Source organism: Eulemur rufifrons, chromosome 30, assembly GCF_041146395.1.
Source record: "Eulemur rufifrons isolate Redbay chromosome 30, OSU_ERuf_1, whole genome shotgun sequence".
Classification (NCBI taxonomy): domain Eukaryota; kingdom Metazoa; phylum Chordata; class Mammalia; order Primates; family Lemuridae; genus Eulemur; species Eulemur rufifrons.
Genome location: NC_091012.1, coordinates 61,735,421 through 61,751,525, shown reverse-complemented (window position 1 = coordinate 61,751,525; position 16,105 = coordinate 61,735,421). Strand labels below are relative to the sequence as shown.

At 36.6% G+C, this 16,105-nt stretch overlaps 1 protein-coding gene across 2 annotated transcripts in view; it reads left to right on the top strand.

The window, feature by feature from the left end:
• The window catches only part of COL4A5 (collagen type IV alpha 5 chain), a 229,544-nt gene extending 213,751 nt beyond the window's left edge, over positions 1–15,793 (top strand). For both annotated transcript variants that reach the window (XM_069464364.1, XM_069464363.1), the window contains 9 exons: positions 2,692–2,764; positions 2,892–2,963; positions 3,769–3,897; positions 4,715–4,813; positions 6,313–6,525; positions 10,735–10,912; positions 13,081–13,195; positions 13,549–13,721; positions 14,548–15,793. In XM_069464364.1, the coding sequence (XP_069320465.1) occupies positions 2,692–2,764; positions 2,892–2,963; positions 3,769–3,897; positions 4,715–4,813; positions 6,313–6,525; positions 10,735–10,912; positions 13,081–13,195; positions 13,549–13,721; positions 14,548–14,629 (1,134 nt within the window). In that variant the 3' untranslated portion in view covers positions 14,630–15,793. The remainder of the gene's footprint in view (positions 1–2,691; positions 2,765–2,891; positions 2,964–3,768; positions 3,898–4,714; positions 4,814–6,312; positions 6,526–10,734; positions 10,913–13,080; positions 13,196–13,548; positions 13,722–14,547) is intronic.
• Positions 15,794–16,105: the final 312 nt, after the last annotated feature.

Genomic DNA, 16,105 nt, shown 5'->3' with positions numbered 1-16,105 from the left:
TATGGTGAGTGGGAATATTTTAGACTTTGAAATTAGCTAGACTAGAGTCAAATTTCAGCACCACTGCACACTTTTGCTTTGTGTCTATAAGGAAAACAGACACTCTGGGTTTCTTTCTTCACCTATAAAAAGAGAATAATAGCATATACACTGATGTGCTTTCTATATTGGTTTGAGTGACCCAGAGAGTCACATTCTTCTTTATGGATGCTCAAAGCTACCTCCATTCATTCAAGCAGATTCTTGGTAGATTTGGCAGCCAACAGGGTTTGGGCTATCTTTTAACTCTGAAGACTGCTTTATAGCTGAAAAAAAAAATCTATAGTAGTAGCCCGTAATGCTTTTCTGTATCTAACCTTTTTTCCCCTGTGGCATCATTATTCTTCTAGTCACCTAGATTTAATTTATTTATCTCTTTATTCATTCTCTACTCATCCCCACCTCATTCTTCTCCCATGTACTTCTAGTTCATATGTCACCCTGCCTGCATTCGAGACTACTGCCTAGGCTGGGCGAGGTGGCTCACACCTGTAATCCTAGCACTCTGGGAGACTGAGGCGGGTGGATCATTTGAGCTCAGGAATTCGAGACCAGCCTGAGCAAGAGCGAGACCCCGTCTCTACTAAAAATAGAAAGAAATTAGCTGGACAACTAAAAATATATAGAAAAAATTAGCTGGTTATGGTGGCACATGCCTGTAGTCCCAGCTACTCGGGAGGCTGAGGCAGGAGGATTGCTTGAGCCCAGGAGTTTGAGGTTGCTGTGAGCTAGGCTGATGCCACGGCACTCTAGCCCGGGCAACAAAGTGAGACTCTGCCTCAAAAAAAAAAAAAAAAAAAAAACATTACTACCTAATATGTTTTGCCCCTTTTTCTCTCTGTATGTGTATAACTATATATATTTATATAAACATATATATATTTTTTCCTGAAATGTCTGAAAATAAGTTGTATCTATCATGCCCCTTTACCACTAAATACTTCAGTGCATATTTCCTAAGATTAAAAATATTCTCTTATATAACTACAGTAGAGTGATCAACTTCAGGAAATTGAACATAGATATGACTCTTTAATTTCCACCTTTCATATTCCAATTGGGTCAATTGACCTAGTAATGTCCTTCTTAGTATTTCTTTTTCCAGTACAAGACCCAAACCAAATCATGTATTGCATTTAATTGTCATATCTCTTTAGTCTCCTTTAATCTGGAACAGTTCCTAAGCCTATTTTTTTTCTTTCATGACCTTGACATTTTAAAAAATTTTACCCCCCCATCATTTTTAAAATAGAATGTTCCTTGTTTTGTCTGATGTTTCTTTATAATTAGATTCAAGTTATGCATCCTCAGCTGGAATACTACACGAGTAATATTGTGTCCTTCTCAGGATAATAGATAAGGAGGCCCATGATGTCTATCTGCCCCTCATTTGTGATTTTAATTTTGATCACCCAATCAAGTTGTTGTTCGGTTTCTCCACTGTATGGTTGCTATTTTTCCTCTTGCAACTAATATGCAAAACTGCAGGAAGGCACATTAAGATCATGCAAATATACTGCTCCTCATCAAAATTTCCCCTTGGATTTAACATTTATTAATGGTTTTTGCTTCAACCAATCACTACTGGGATAGTGGCAAAATGATGATTTTCCATCTGTAGCACTACCTCCACATATACCAGTTGGCCCTACTATAAGCAAGAGCCCTCTCTTCTCTACTATTTATTTATGTATTTATTATCAATATAGACTCATTATTTCCCTTTTTTTCCAATGATTTTACAATTTTTAAACTATCATTGCTTGTTTAGATGCTCTCATTGTTCCAGATTTGGAAGCCCTTTTAAGCTGGATCGTATGTCTTTCTGACATGTACCCCCCCTTTTTCTTAATACTTTCTTATATTTTGGCATAATAAGATGTTCCAGGCTTTCCCCTTTTTCATTCCTATTAATACAAGCTTCATTGTCCTACACTTGGACTAAAGCAATAGCCTCCTACACGATTTTGCTATTCTATATTCTTCCTTTAGATCCATCCTAGAGCTATTTTCAACTCTCCTTTTCACACTTTTCATGGCCCTCTAATCCAATTAATTAACAGGCCCTACTATATCTTTGATAAGTCTTTCAGGCTGTATCATTTCTGCACATGTGACTCTAATCCAAGAATTTATCACCTTAGGTCTAGACTAAAAAAGGAATATTTTCGTTAATAATAAAATAATAGCCTGTAGTCCCAGCTACTCAGGAGGCTGAGGCAGGAAGATTGCTTGAGCCCAGGAGTTTGAGGCCAGCCTGGACATCATAGCAAGACCCATCTCTATTAAAAAATAATAGTTACCATCTATTAAGTACATACCACATGCCAATCAGTTTTCTAAGCACTTAATATGAACTGTCCTCACCATAATCCCATGAAGTAGATACCATTATTTATTCCATGTTAGAGGTGAGAACACTATGGATCAAAGAGGTAAATAATCAACTCAATTCACACCAGCTAATAAGGGGAAAAACTGGGATTTGAATCTTGGAAGTTTGACTCTAGAGATGGTGCTATAAACCATTATGCCAGGGGTGGGGAACCTGTGGCCTCGGGGCCATGTGTCCCTGTACTATATAATACCTATGCCCTCATTCCTCTCTCTCCCCCCTAATTTTTTTTAACATTAATGATTTTATTTATTCAGGGTAATCCTGGCCGGCCAGGTCTCAATGGAATGAAAGGAGATCGTGGTCTCCCTGGTGTTCCAGGATTCCCAGGTATTTGAAGGGATGTTTTGAGGTTATATTAAACTCCTTTGGGACAAGATACCTATTTTCTGATTTGACTGGGTAAAGGCTGTAGCCCTGTTGCTTTGCCATGTGAGTTTATGTATCTTCTTTGCAGGCATGAAAGGACCCAGTGGAATACCTGGTTCACCTGGCCCTGAGGGGGAACCAGGACTTATTGGTCCACCAGGTAAGACTTATTCCTGAAGCTAGTTATACCTGATACTTAGACACATTAAAGAATTTAAAAGTTTGCATTCTGTCTTTCAGCAAAACTGCCAGTCTAAGTCCTCACCAACTGAAGAGGAATAAGCAGGACTCTCTCTTTATTTACTAATATCTAAAACTCTATTTTATTAATATAATATTGACATAGACCTTTTAAATTTAGGATAGATGCAGGATTGACAAGAATGCTTCTTTGAAATCTTTATTGGCTTTTATGCTAACTTCGATATTCAATTGAACAGATCACAAGAACAAGTTATACATGTATATCTGTATATTTTTTATATTAAAATAGTTCTTTTTGCTAAGAGACTTATAGAGGTTTCTTATGAATTGTGAAATAGGGCATCTGCTAAATTCCCCTACTAGTTCAATGGGTCCTTTGACAAGCACAGCAAACAAGAACTGCAAATGCTATTAGAATCAGAACAGACTTGTAAGGGAATAGGATTGTCTTCCCCTGACACCAGTGTTCACAGAACTGTAATGGATTAGACTTTCTAGTAACTGAGTGATGCCCAAGGCTTGAAAATAGGGATGATATGCCTAATTTTTCCATTGACCCCAAGAAAATTATTTATTTTTCAGTCTTCTGGGAGAGATAATGGTAGTTTTCCCAAACATATTTCTGTTGGATATATGGCAGCAGTCCAATACATGTGACATGTTTTTCTCACACCAATTGGTACTCTGATCTTAGGTCACTTCAGCATCCATTTCTTCTGACCTTTCTCTTCCCCTTCAAATTTGTGTGTTTTGCCTCTTAGGTCCTCCTGGATTACCTGGTCCTTCCGGACAGAGTATTATAATCAAAGGAGATGCTGGTCCTCCAGGGATTCCTGGCCAGCCTGGGTTAAAAGGTCCACCAGGACTTCCAGGACCTCAAGGCTTACCAGGTACCTTTGCAGATCATTTTTTTTAAGGCTTATATATTTCAGAACATATCCCTAGTTCTTTTTTGACATGTCAGAATGTCTCTCTGACAATAGGAGCCTGAGCAACTGGTAGAATTCCAGACCACCACAGGTCCCATTTTCCTTTTTTTGAAATTGTTAACTTCTCATGGCTGAATTTCTTTTAGGCCTTGTCAGGCTTCTTTTAGCTCCTCTGGCTATTTTAAATTGAACAGCTAAGTTAATGTTAAAAACTCTGTAATGAAATGAAAATGCATTTAAGAGCTGGTGCTTTCTCTACCTCATCCAGCAGAAAGATCAAGGCTGATTTGGTGGGCCATCAGTTTCCCTTTGTGAGGCCCCTTGACTTTTAAATTAACTGCTTTCTATATAATAGCTGGCCATTTGACTCTATGCTTATAGCCAACTTTGATTATAAAAGAAAGCTAGTAACTAACTTCAGTCTTTCTCCCGTATTAAGTGTTTGAGTGGTAGTCTTACCAAAAATAAAATGTACCTAGCAGTAACTTACAATAGATAGATAACAAAAGTTGGGATCTGCACTCCTCTCTCGTTCTGAAGGCGAAAGAGAACACAACTGCCATATTAAGAGAATCTCTCCTCAGAAGTAAATGGAATGTTTAAAACCAAAGCTAAATCTTTTTTTTCTTCTTTTGTCCTGGGCTTAAGATCTCTCGTCATTTATCTGGATTTAATCCAGGTTATGAATTCAGTGTCTCAAGAATCTTATGTGTTCTAGATCTGTTTGGATGTGAAATTATTCTACCCGCATTTGAAAACCCCGTTTCTTTTCCTGTAGGTCCAACTGGCCCTCCAGGAGATCCTGGACGCAATGGACTCCCTGGCTTTGATGGTGCAGTAGGGCGCAAAGGAGACCCAGGTCTGCCAGGCCAGCCAGGTGAGACAAGTAAAACAATGCTATTGATGGTGGTCTTTAAGTCTGGGAGACCTCTGGGCATAGGGCCTCCACTTGGAGCTATGAGATCTTTCTCTTGAGGGAGATCTCACAGCTGGCTGTTGAATCTGGAGCAGGGGAAAACTAGGAAGGCACGTATAAGGGGATTTGCCACTATAAGAGAAACATACAAAGGTTGCTTTTGTTTATGTGTTTAGAGAATCGAAAACCCAGCTTTCTCTCAAGATAGGGATTTCCGGGTACTCACTATACTTACCTATTCAGCTAATGTTCGACATATTGATTTAAATCTCTAGACCACCTTGAAACTATTGTGAATCCCACCACATTTGAAAACATCACAATAGGATATAATTTTCCCCATAAAATGCAGTAAATATAAATGAAAAGTTTAAGTGATCTCATAGACCTTTGAGAGTTATGATGACCTCTCATGCTGAGACGATAAATTGATATGCACATTTTTGAGGTCACTCATTAATATGTGCCCCTAATAATACTGAGTCTGGTATCTACTAGACTTTCAATCTATACTCAACCTACTTCCAAAAAGAATTTGAGTCAACTTGCAATAAAAAATACATTAACATTAAGATTATTAAAATAGGAATAGAAGATCATACACTCATTAGATTGTAAACATATGTTAGCAACTCTAGATAACATAACTCTAAATAAAATAAACATAAAGAGTTTCTATTTCAAATATCAGCAGCAACAAAGCAGAGTGGTGATACATATGGCCTTCCTAGAGCCAACAACTTGCCATTTCATTAATGCCATAGTTCTAGGGAAAAAAACAAGTTAGTGTCATCTTCATCACTGGTGTTGCTGTGAAGTTTCCCCAAAATGAAAATCTATACACACACTGGTCAGAGGGTTATATATAAAGAGAATTTTTAAATGAGCTCAAATCAAGACACTAAATGAAGAAGGGGAGTCAGTAATAGATTGAAAATAAGCATTTTTAAAAGGCTTTTTCAGAATGTCCTGCCTATTCTCTGAACAAAAACGTATGCCTGGGAATTATTCCCCAGACAGATTCAAAGGAAAATGTTTTTCAGCACTGAAACTGGCAAACTGATGACAACCACACCCTTCCTTTCTCATTGATAAACAAAACATCAGGCTGAAAGTTGGTCATGGGGTTTAGACTCTTTCATTACAGCAAGAGACTAGTTAACATTCAGGCTCTCCAAATAAGCATCACTTCTTCCCATCTCAAGTTCCATTCACCCAGTATTTTAGTGCTTGCTGTCTTCAACTAATGCCAGAAGAAAAAAACATATTTAAATCTCTTTGAGGGCAGAAACCATATCTTAATTTGTCTCCAAGCTCATGATATCTGACAATTCCTTTATAGACACTCTATAAATATTGAATAAATTAGCTAATATAATGAGGTCATAATGTTTGTCAATAACCATTACAGTGGATCAGAGCTTACTTAATCTTGTATATTGATGATTTCATGGAAACAGGTACCCGTGGTTTGGATGGTCCTCCCGGGCCAGATGGATTACAAGGTCCCCCAGGTCCCCCTGGAACGTCCTCTGTTGCCCATGGATTTCTTATCACACGCCACAGCCAGATGACAGATGCACCACAATGCCCACAGGGAACAGTCCAGATCTATGAAGGCTTTTCTCTCCTGTATGTACAAGGAAATAAAAGAGCCCATGGTCAAGACTTGGGTGAGATAATCAGCATCTAATTTCTTACTACACATTTGGTTTTTGATTTGACACTCCTGTTGGGTTCTAGAATAGCCTGGGCCAGAGTGCCTCTCTCTGTTCTTTTGGGACTTGCAAATTGAAAACCATGTCAAGTTTAACTGAAAATATTCACTATAATATTTAAATAAATAATATTTAACCTTAAGCTAAAAGCATTAATTAGCCATTGTGAGGTACAATTCTTGGCCTAAAGCAAGGCATTTTCAAAAGGGCCACATTTACTTTTAGTTAGCTTAATTATTAAGGAAACAGATTCCCTGGGCTCTCTACAGTATAGCAGCTGCTTGAGTGGGCAGTGTTTATAATTCATGGGAGATAGTTTCCTTTTCTCTGAAACTGGTTTTCATCAAGTTGAAAAATAAGTTCTGAAGAGAATCTTGGTTCGTAGATCAAAGAAAATAAGGTCATTGCTTAATTATACTAGTTTATAGTTTCTAAAATAAGTGCCTTAGCTTTACAAAGTATTATCAGAGCAGTTTAAAGCTCTACACAGCACCATATTTCTATATGAAATTCAGGTCACAGTTCATGTAAAGTGTTCCCATGTATCTTGTCAATACTGGGCTGGGCAGCTTGGTTGATGGGATAAGGCTGGACTAGATGATTGTCAAGGACTCTTCTATCCCCCAAATTTCCTTTCCTGGAATTTTGACTTTGGATGTCAAGGTCCCATTGTTTGAACTGAGGCTGCCTATTTTAGGACTCATTATCCTGTTTGCCTCCATAAAGACATTTACAAAGATAATTTGGGCTCCTGGTTTCTGGGATCTTTATGAGAGGCCTCCTGAGCTCTCATTGGCTGGGCCATTCATTCTGTGAAAACAGTTCTGCAGCAGCAGATACCCCAGAGGTCTGGTGTACTTGCTCTCTTCCCAGGGAATATGGCCACACCTGCCAGTTCTGGCCCACCAGAGTAGGCATGTTCTCTTACATGGAAGCCAGTGGTCATAGGTCATTTTATAAAGCCAAATAAAGTAGTGGTTTGCTTAACATCTTTCTTCTTCCTCTTGTACTTTTCTTTCTCATATTTTCCTTTTTTCCTTCTCATCATTCCTTCCCTTTCCTTCACTTTTTTGCTTTCTTTATGTACATCTTCGTTTTCTAATTTTGCAATTGCCAAATGATCATTAAATTAATGATTATATTATCTTTCAGTACTTTTAATTGGATATCTAATTAACTAATTTAACTCAATATATTTAGATAATTTTATCTAGTATTTTTCTATAAAAATAGTATATTTTTCTATATACTGGTTTTCTATATTTTTCTATGTATTTCTATATTTTTCTAGTATATTTCTATAAAATTCTTCTCCTTTTTTGTTCATTCTCTCTAGACTGTCAGAGTCTAACTTACAATCAAACTTGTAAACTTCAAATCCTTAACCTATCAGGTCAATGGGAACCATTAGAAAGTTTTGAGCACTATGAAATTCAAAAATATAATACAAAAAGAAAATGGGATCTGCTATCCAATATATTATTATAACTTTTCAGAATTCATGTACTTGGTCAAACAAATGCCATGATAGGGACCAAGATCCTAAAAGTGGTGGTAAATTGCAGAGGCTCTACTAGGGCTCATACAAGAATCACATTGGAAATATCTTGATGACTAAGCAAAGAATAGAGGCAGCTTTAGCTTTGATGTTAAAGAAACAATCACCTGACTGAATAAATACAGTCTGTGTTGGATTAGTGGAAGGATTATGGTTATGTAAGAAACTGGGTAGAAGAGATGGATTGAATACTAAAACTTTTCTATCTGGAAGAAAAAAACATACTGAGAACCATTAGTCTAATAAAGCCTTATACTTTTAAGGGATGGGGAGACATTGGGAGTACATAAAATCACTCACCTTTTGAAAATTTGGAAAATAATAATCCAGGATTCTGCATCATTGTGGGCAGCCTATAGCACCAATGCAACCAAACACCCCTGATCTCATCATTATGGGCCTTCCTTTTATATACCTCTTCCTTTTCTCTTCTTTATGAGTCCAGACGGCTGTCACAAATTAGGCATTAGGTTAGTTTTCTTTTTAAATTACTTTGTAATGTACAAAGCACTTTCATATCCCTTGTCTAATTTGATTTTCACAACTTTGATCAAGAAAAAAGATGACAAATATTGTTTTTTCATTTTATACACAAAGAAACTGGCTAAGAGATTAAGTAACTTACTAAAAACCACAGTTAGAAAGTGATGGAGGTAAGACTGGAATCTAACACCTACCAAGTCTAAATCCTCCCCTTTTTCAATTACACCGTGTTGTCTTTCACTCTCACATGATGTTGAGTCAGTCATTTCTCTCTGAACCAGTTTTTTCTTTTTGGAAAAATAGATAAATTAGACTAAATCAGTGATTTTCAACCTGGGGAACTTTTGAAGATTCCTAGGCCCATCCCAAACATATTGTATTAAAATTCCAAATGATTCTGATGATCCACCATGTTTAAGAGCCATTGGTCTTTTATCAGTCATCTTCAGTCTGAGATAAGGATACCCCTTTGGATATATCAAAAATTTCCAAGAGGTGTACAAGCATAATTTTAAAGGAATCAATTTTCAAGTCTTCAACTTCCATGTGTACTTTCTCCTAAAGCCAATCTGCCTGTGAATGTGCTTTGGGTGATGTCCTTTCCCATATCTCCTTTTAACTCTCATACATCTCCCACTTTATAAAAGAGTCATACTACAGCATATTGCCTTGAAGTGTGAAAACCTCTGGGAGACAAATTCAAAAGGACAATTCAAAATAATGGTTTTGTTAAAGTCTCCATTAACTGAGGCTCTATGACTCATTTTAATCCATGTCATTAAGAAATATATTTCTAATAAAAGTTTACTTTTTGTTTAATAATTATGAAGATTGATAATATGTATGGTTTTAATCAGTTGTGAATTAATAATAATTATAATGATGACAGGTCAAAATAAAACATTTAACATGAAAAATCCACTCACAGAAATTTTTAAAAAGGTATTTTAAATTTTTGTTTCAGAGAAATATGGTACGATGATCAATAAGACTTCCAAAAATAAAGATATATTACATTAGGATAAAACTGTGAGAGAAGTAGAATGGAAATTATAGAATGGAAATTATATTTTCCATAAATGCAAAAGGAAACGATATATGTAATTGTCAGCTGTTAAAGATAAGTTTATGTATTTTCTATAATGGCTAATGTTAAAGTTTCAAATCATTACATTGATTACATTTAAAAGAGTGATATAAAAGTTTATTTTTAAATATCAATATTCACAAAACACCATAAATGACAGGTGGCAAGGTAGAAATGTGGTTTGCAAATTCTCAGCCCCTAGTATTACAAAGAGAATACAAGGGTGGGTTTGGAGCTGAGAGACAATAGTCAATATCTTAATTCTGGCACAGTATCAATTTAAACTCTTGATGAAAAAATTTAGATATCAAATTTTAATATAATATCTGATCAAAATTTAAATATTATATCACTTAAAAATGTGTGAAGGGGCTCCATTATTTTTTATCATTCTTTTGTGAGTAAATGAGAAAAGAAAGGCTCGATAACTGGTAGAGATAACCTCTACTGCTCCTACCAACTCTGAATATCAAAGACTAGTTTCTTGTCTTTGTTTTCTCTTCATATCCTTCCTTCCTCTCATTTTTTTTCCTTTTTACTTATTCATCTTCAAACTTGTCTGTGGTTGCTATGCATATTGGTCAGCGCTACTGTTATCCCTGGGCTTAAAGAGATTGCAGACCCTCAAAAGACACATACTAGGAAAGTCTTAGAAGAAAAAAGGGCAGCCTGGAGCAGGAAATATTGATAAGATATGGTAAAGACTCAGTGTGTGTCCCTCATTTGTATGCAGTAAATTACTATATATTCTCCATAAGACGCCACTGTTTATAAGATGCATCACTAGTTTAGAAACAACACTGGGGAATATATGTAATGAGCTACCACAGTAAATGTCCACATACATTGTAAAATACATCCTGATTTTAGACATGTTAAAATATGAGTAAATATAGAATTTAAGAAATAAAGTATATTTATTACCTAAGAAATGTAGACAAGTTTCTCTTTGAAAAGTTGTTTATTATTGTTTTAGAAGAAACGAAAGTACCATCTTGATGCTGTCCTTCATCTTTTTCTCTTCAATTCTTCCTAGGAACGGCTGGCAGCTGCCTTCGTCGCTTTAGTACCATGCCTTTCATGTTCTGCAACATCAATAATGTTTGCAACTTTGCTTCAAGAAATGACTATTCTTATTGGCTGTCCACCCCAGAGCCCATGCCAATGAGCATGGAACCCCTAAAGGGCCAGAGCATCCAGCCATTCATTAGCCGGTAAGGAATTGATTTAGCTTTATTATCAATCCCCAGTTAGTTTAGCTAGCCAGAAATGAATCCAAAGCTAATAATCTGATGATATTCCTCCCAGGTTAGGTAGAACAGAGGTACCTTTTAATATTCAATTCACTATTTAGTTTGATGCATATTTATTGGGGATCTGCTTTTGACCAGGCTCCATTATAGACATAATGTAATATATAAAGAACTCATAATCTAGTCATTAGGCCAACATACATAAATTAATCTGATGTATATCAGGCTTGAGCTAAGTGCTACAATATTTTATTTTATTTTTACTTTTTTTGAGACAGAGTCTCACTCTGTCACCCTGGCTAGAGTGCAGTGGTGTCATCATAGCTCACTGCAACCTCAAACTCCTGAGCTCAAGTGATCCTCCTGCCTCACCCTCCTGAGAAGCTGGGACTACAGGCATGCGCCACCACCCCTGGCTAATTTTTCTATTTTTTTGTAGAGATGGGGTCTTGCTCTTCTTGCTTAGGCTGGTCTTGAACTCCTGACCTCAAGTGATCCTCCTGCCTTGGCCTCCCAGAGTGCTAGGATTACAGGCATGAACCACTATGCCTGGCCTAAGTGCTACAATAGATCTAATAAAATGTTATAAAGGTATAGGGAAAGGAATGTTTAATTTCAACTGGAGTAATCTGGGATGAGTATATGAAAGAAATTATTTCGAACTGGTCAGTCCTTGACAGATTAGAAGGACTTGAGGCACAGGCATTTATAAAGGGGAAAGACATGCTAGGCAGAGAAAATGAGAATAGGTAATAGATTAATGTGTCTAGAATGCACTATGTAAAAATTGCATAGAAAGAAAAGATTGTAAAGTTAGCTTGGGTCCAGATAGTAGAAGGTTTTATTGCCAAATTGTAGTTTGAAATTTATTTGGCATATTATGAGAAGCTCCTAAAAATTTTTGAGCTACACCTCAGGGGAAATTACTGAGCCATCAGTGTGTAACATGGATTACAGAAGGGATAGTCCTGACGTAGAGAGAACAGTTGGATTAAAGGTTATTGCTATAGTCCAGATATCAGTGGATTGGAACCCACAGTGACATGTGTCATGTTAGGGTAGGTAGGATTTGGCAATCGATTAGCTATGGGAAGAAGTAAGTGATAACTGAGATTTGGAGCATAAGTAACTAAGAGGATGGTGGTACAATTAATAGAGATTTCCCGGGGTTTTGCCACCTTGAAATTCTAGTTTAACTCGATCTCCCAGGAATGTTGGATATTGCCATTTTTGTTCTGATCATGACCCAGGATTACAGTAACCATAAGAGATGAATCATTGGAAAGTCTAGCTCCTTTGTTATTGGCTATAAAGATTAAAGCTAGTTCAGCCTTAGTAACAAATTCATGGTGCCCTTTTTAACACATTTGCCTAAATCCTTTGGGAATTCGTGTGTGTGTGTGTGTGTGTGTGTGTGTGTGTGTGTGTGATTTTTTTCAGTCCCAACTATAGGTAAACTGACAAATTGGCCTAAGTCATATTTGAAGAGGTCCCCTCATGTTCTTTATTAAAGATCTGGTAGGCTCAGTGGTATATTCATTCTGTTGCTCTTTTACTTGATTTTATAGATTTCAGTCACATTTCCAAGTGCCTGGCTACCTGCCCAGCATTCTGGATATGTTGTACTTCTCCAGATAGGGCTAAATGGTTAATCAATGTCCTTTGGACCAAGAATAGTGGGTAGAGATTGAGAAAGTGTTTGTTTCTTGTCTTTTCCAGTTTACCAGACATTTTTCTTACCACAGTTCCAGCATTAGTAAATGTCTACCCTCCATTTGGGCATTTTGACAGCAAGTACTATGTGCAATACAGTAAGCCAATCTCTTATAGCAATTATGGCATTGACTATAGCAAATATGAATACAAATTTAGGGTAGAATAAAAAATGGAAATGCCATTACAGTGAGTCTGCAGTTTCTTGAAAAAAGTTTTAGTTCATAACACACACACAACCCGCATATTAGGAGACAGTGCTTATACAAAATCAATTCTCAAAGTGCATTTTTTACCTTTTCTGAGCATTGAAGACACCTTGTGGGGCTCCATACCCAGGAAGGCTTTCAAAGAAGAGGGATTACTATTTCCAATGTACTCTGTAGATTATGTTCCCTCTCCCTTTCCTTTGCCAGATGTGCAGTATGTGAAGCGCCAGCCGTGGTGATTGCAGTTCACAGTCAGACCATCCAGATTCCCCATTGTCCTCAGGGATGGGATTCCCTGTGGATTGGTTATTCCTTCATGATGGTATGAAACACTCTTCCTTACCTTTGTCATCATAGCTGACTGTCCATTTTATCTACATTTCTCCCCAATATGAGGGATCCCTGTCATTTGCATAATAAGAAGCTCGAACCTTACTTAACTTCTGTCCAGGCACTGTGTTCCCCTCATGTATTTTCTGTAACATATTTTCATAAACTTCCTATTACTTATTAGTTTTGTTGACTACCCTTAGTGTGAATATTACTCTCTTACCTCTGGACCTAGTCCCTTCACTGGATTTGAATTTTTGACTAAGCTCAGCTCACATTTTTGTATATTCAGCAAAATATCATGGCACATGGATATTGTGGCAGATTTTTCCTTGTCTTTTCTAGCATACAAGTGCAGGGGCAGAGGGCTCAGGTCAAGCCCTGGCCTCCCCTGGTTCCTGCTTGGAAGAGTTTCGTTCAGCTCCCTTCATCGAATGTCATGGACGGGGTACCTGTAACTACTATGCTAACTCCTACAGCTTTTGGCTGGCAACTGTAGATGTGTCAGACATGTTCAGGTAAGGTACTTATGGCTTTAGTTTAGGTCCAAAACTTTCTTCAGAGATGCTAAGCAAGAGAGTGACAATTCATGGATGGTTTATCCCCAACAAATGTGAGGAGTTTATTGGGCTATGTATTTTATTCTTACTTACTCTCCTCATATACTTGACTCCGGTCAGAAAAACAGACTTGACTAATATTAGGTAAATGTGGTTTGCAATGCCTTAGTATAGTAATCCTTCAGTAACAAAACAAATAGACAAAGAAAGGTTATATGACCTGCTCAATAACAAGTCAGCATCTCTTCAACTAGATTGAGGCCACCCCAGGAATTGAAGCTACAGTCTGTGTTCTCTCTCCCTGTCCAGAGGTCTCAGTTCCCAGGATTCTCAGTTTGAATTAGTAAGGCTGCATATGATACATGTACCTCAGGATACTTCAATCTATTGATTTTTTTTCAGTTTAAATGTATTTTTATGTGTTGTTTCTGTCAGTTATCATTACTTGATATTTTTCTGCTGGTCCTTATCATGTATTCATCATCAGTTGCCCAGATCTCACTCATTCTATGACTACTAAAAAAATGTATCAGAGAAAGAGAGGGAGACACAAATATACAAAGATAATAGTGGTACGGAGAACAGTCACAAACGTACCTGTGACCACTAATGGCTCTTAGGCCATACCAGTCACTGCATTAGATCACATTGCTCAAAAGTAAACCATTAAGTCACTAGGAGAGCTACTTAAGACAAAGAGAATGTTTAAGTATAAATTTGAACCAGTAGTAGAATTGAAATACCAGAAAAAGGGAATCTGATTGTCTTGTTTCTTATTTCCCAGTAAACCTCAGTCAGAAACGCTGAAAGCAGGAGACTTGAGGACACGTATTAGCCGATGTCAAGTGTGCATGAAGAGGACATAACATTTTGAAGAATTCCTTGTGTGTTTTTAAATGTGACATATATATAAAATTCCCAGGATGCAATGTCTCATTCTCCCTAACTTTACCACTGCTGCCACCAATGGTGCTACTATATATGACCAAGAGAACATGCTGACTAGTAACCATGACGATTCAGATGTACCTCAGGATTGTGCCAGAGCAAGGTCTCTGTTATTTTCTGTGAAAGAAATAAGGAAATGAATTTACCTTTTGGGTCCAGAATGACTTTCTCCAAGAATTATAAGATGAAGATTATATATTTTGCCCAGTTACTTAAACAGCACATTAAAAATTCAATTAAGAGAAGAATCATACTGAGTAAAATAAAAGACTGAAGTTTGGGGGAAGAATTATTTTTCATGGTGCTACTAATCCTACTGTATCCCAGGTTTTTAATATAAAAGTGTTAGGCTTATTTTTACTCTGTAAGTAAAGAATGTGTATATTGTGTAAACAGCCTTTTATCTCAAAATGTTAAGTCATTTAGATGTGACCTGACATGAATCACTCTTTACAGAAAATGTAGGAAAGCTTAGAATACAGACAGCAAGATTTTATATCTATGCTTATCAAAGTGAGAAAAGATATACTCTTGCATCGAGTTACTACTGAGAGTAAATTTATTTTGAGTTTTATCCCCCTAAGTTCTTATTTGATTTTTAAAAATAAATCCTTTTAGTCACTTTAATCAGAATTTTAAATGTTTGTGTTACATACCAAATTATAATATCCAATGGAGCAATGTCTCTTTTGCTGTATTCTCTAAGACTCTCTTAAGACCAAATGCCCCTATTTTCATCTTTCTTGCGTCTTGTTTTTGCTCATTTCTGACTGGACAAAGTTCTCCCCAACAATTTTGAGAAACAAAAATACACATGAAAAAACTAACAATTCTTTTCCCTGTGCTTCTTATGTAAGAGTTATTCTCCTGTGGTCTCTGCTTGTAAAAGAACTAAGAAAACAACACTTGGTTAGTCTTCTCTCTTCAATTATAAAAAGCCAATTGATGTTTCTTACTCTGTTTTATTTTAAACAGTTTATTATAAATAGTCATAGGATACCTATTTTCCTAGCTGCCATCTTCTCACTTACTGTTTTTAACCCACCAATATCAATTTAATTAAAGATATATGTTGTAAGGATGGTTTGTTGTGTATCTCTTCAGGCTATGTGTAAAAAACCTGCTCATTTACAGATAGACCACACATCTGCACAGTAACAAGTGGTCCTTTCCCAGGGAATCAGTTGCTGCAGACTTTGATCACTCTGATAACTGATAGAATAACTATAATAATGTAAACTTTTTTCCAATGAAGAAAATAACCTATTAGAAGATGTTTTAGAGATAATACATTTCTTGACTACATTGTGTTGATGGCTGGGAAAGGAAGCAGAGCTGGTTTCTATTTGGGGAAGTATTCATTATTAATGTTAAAAACAGATTAGTGAGTTAAT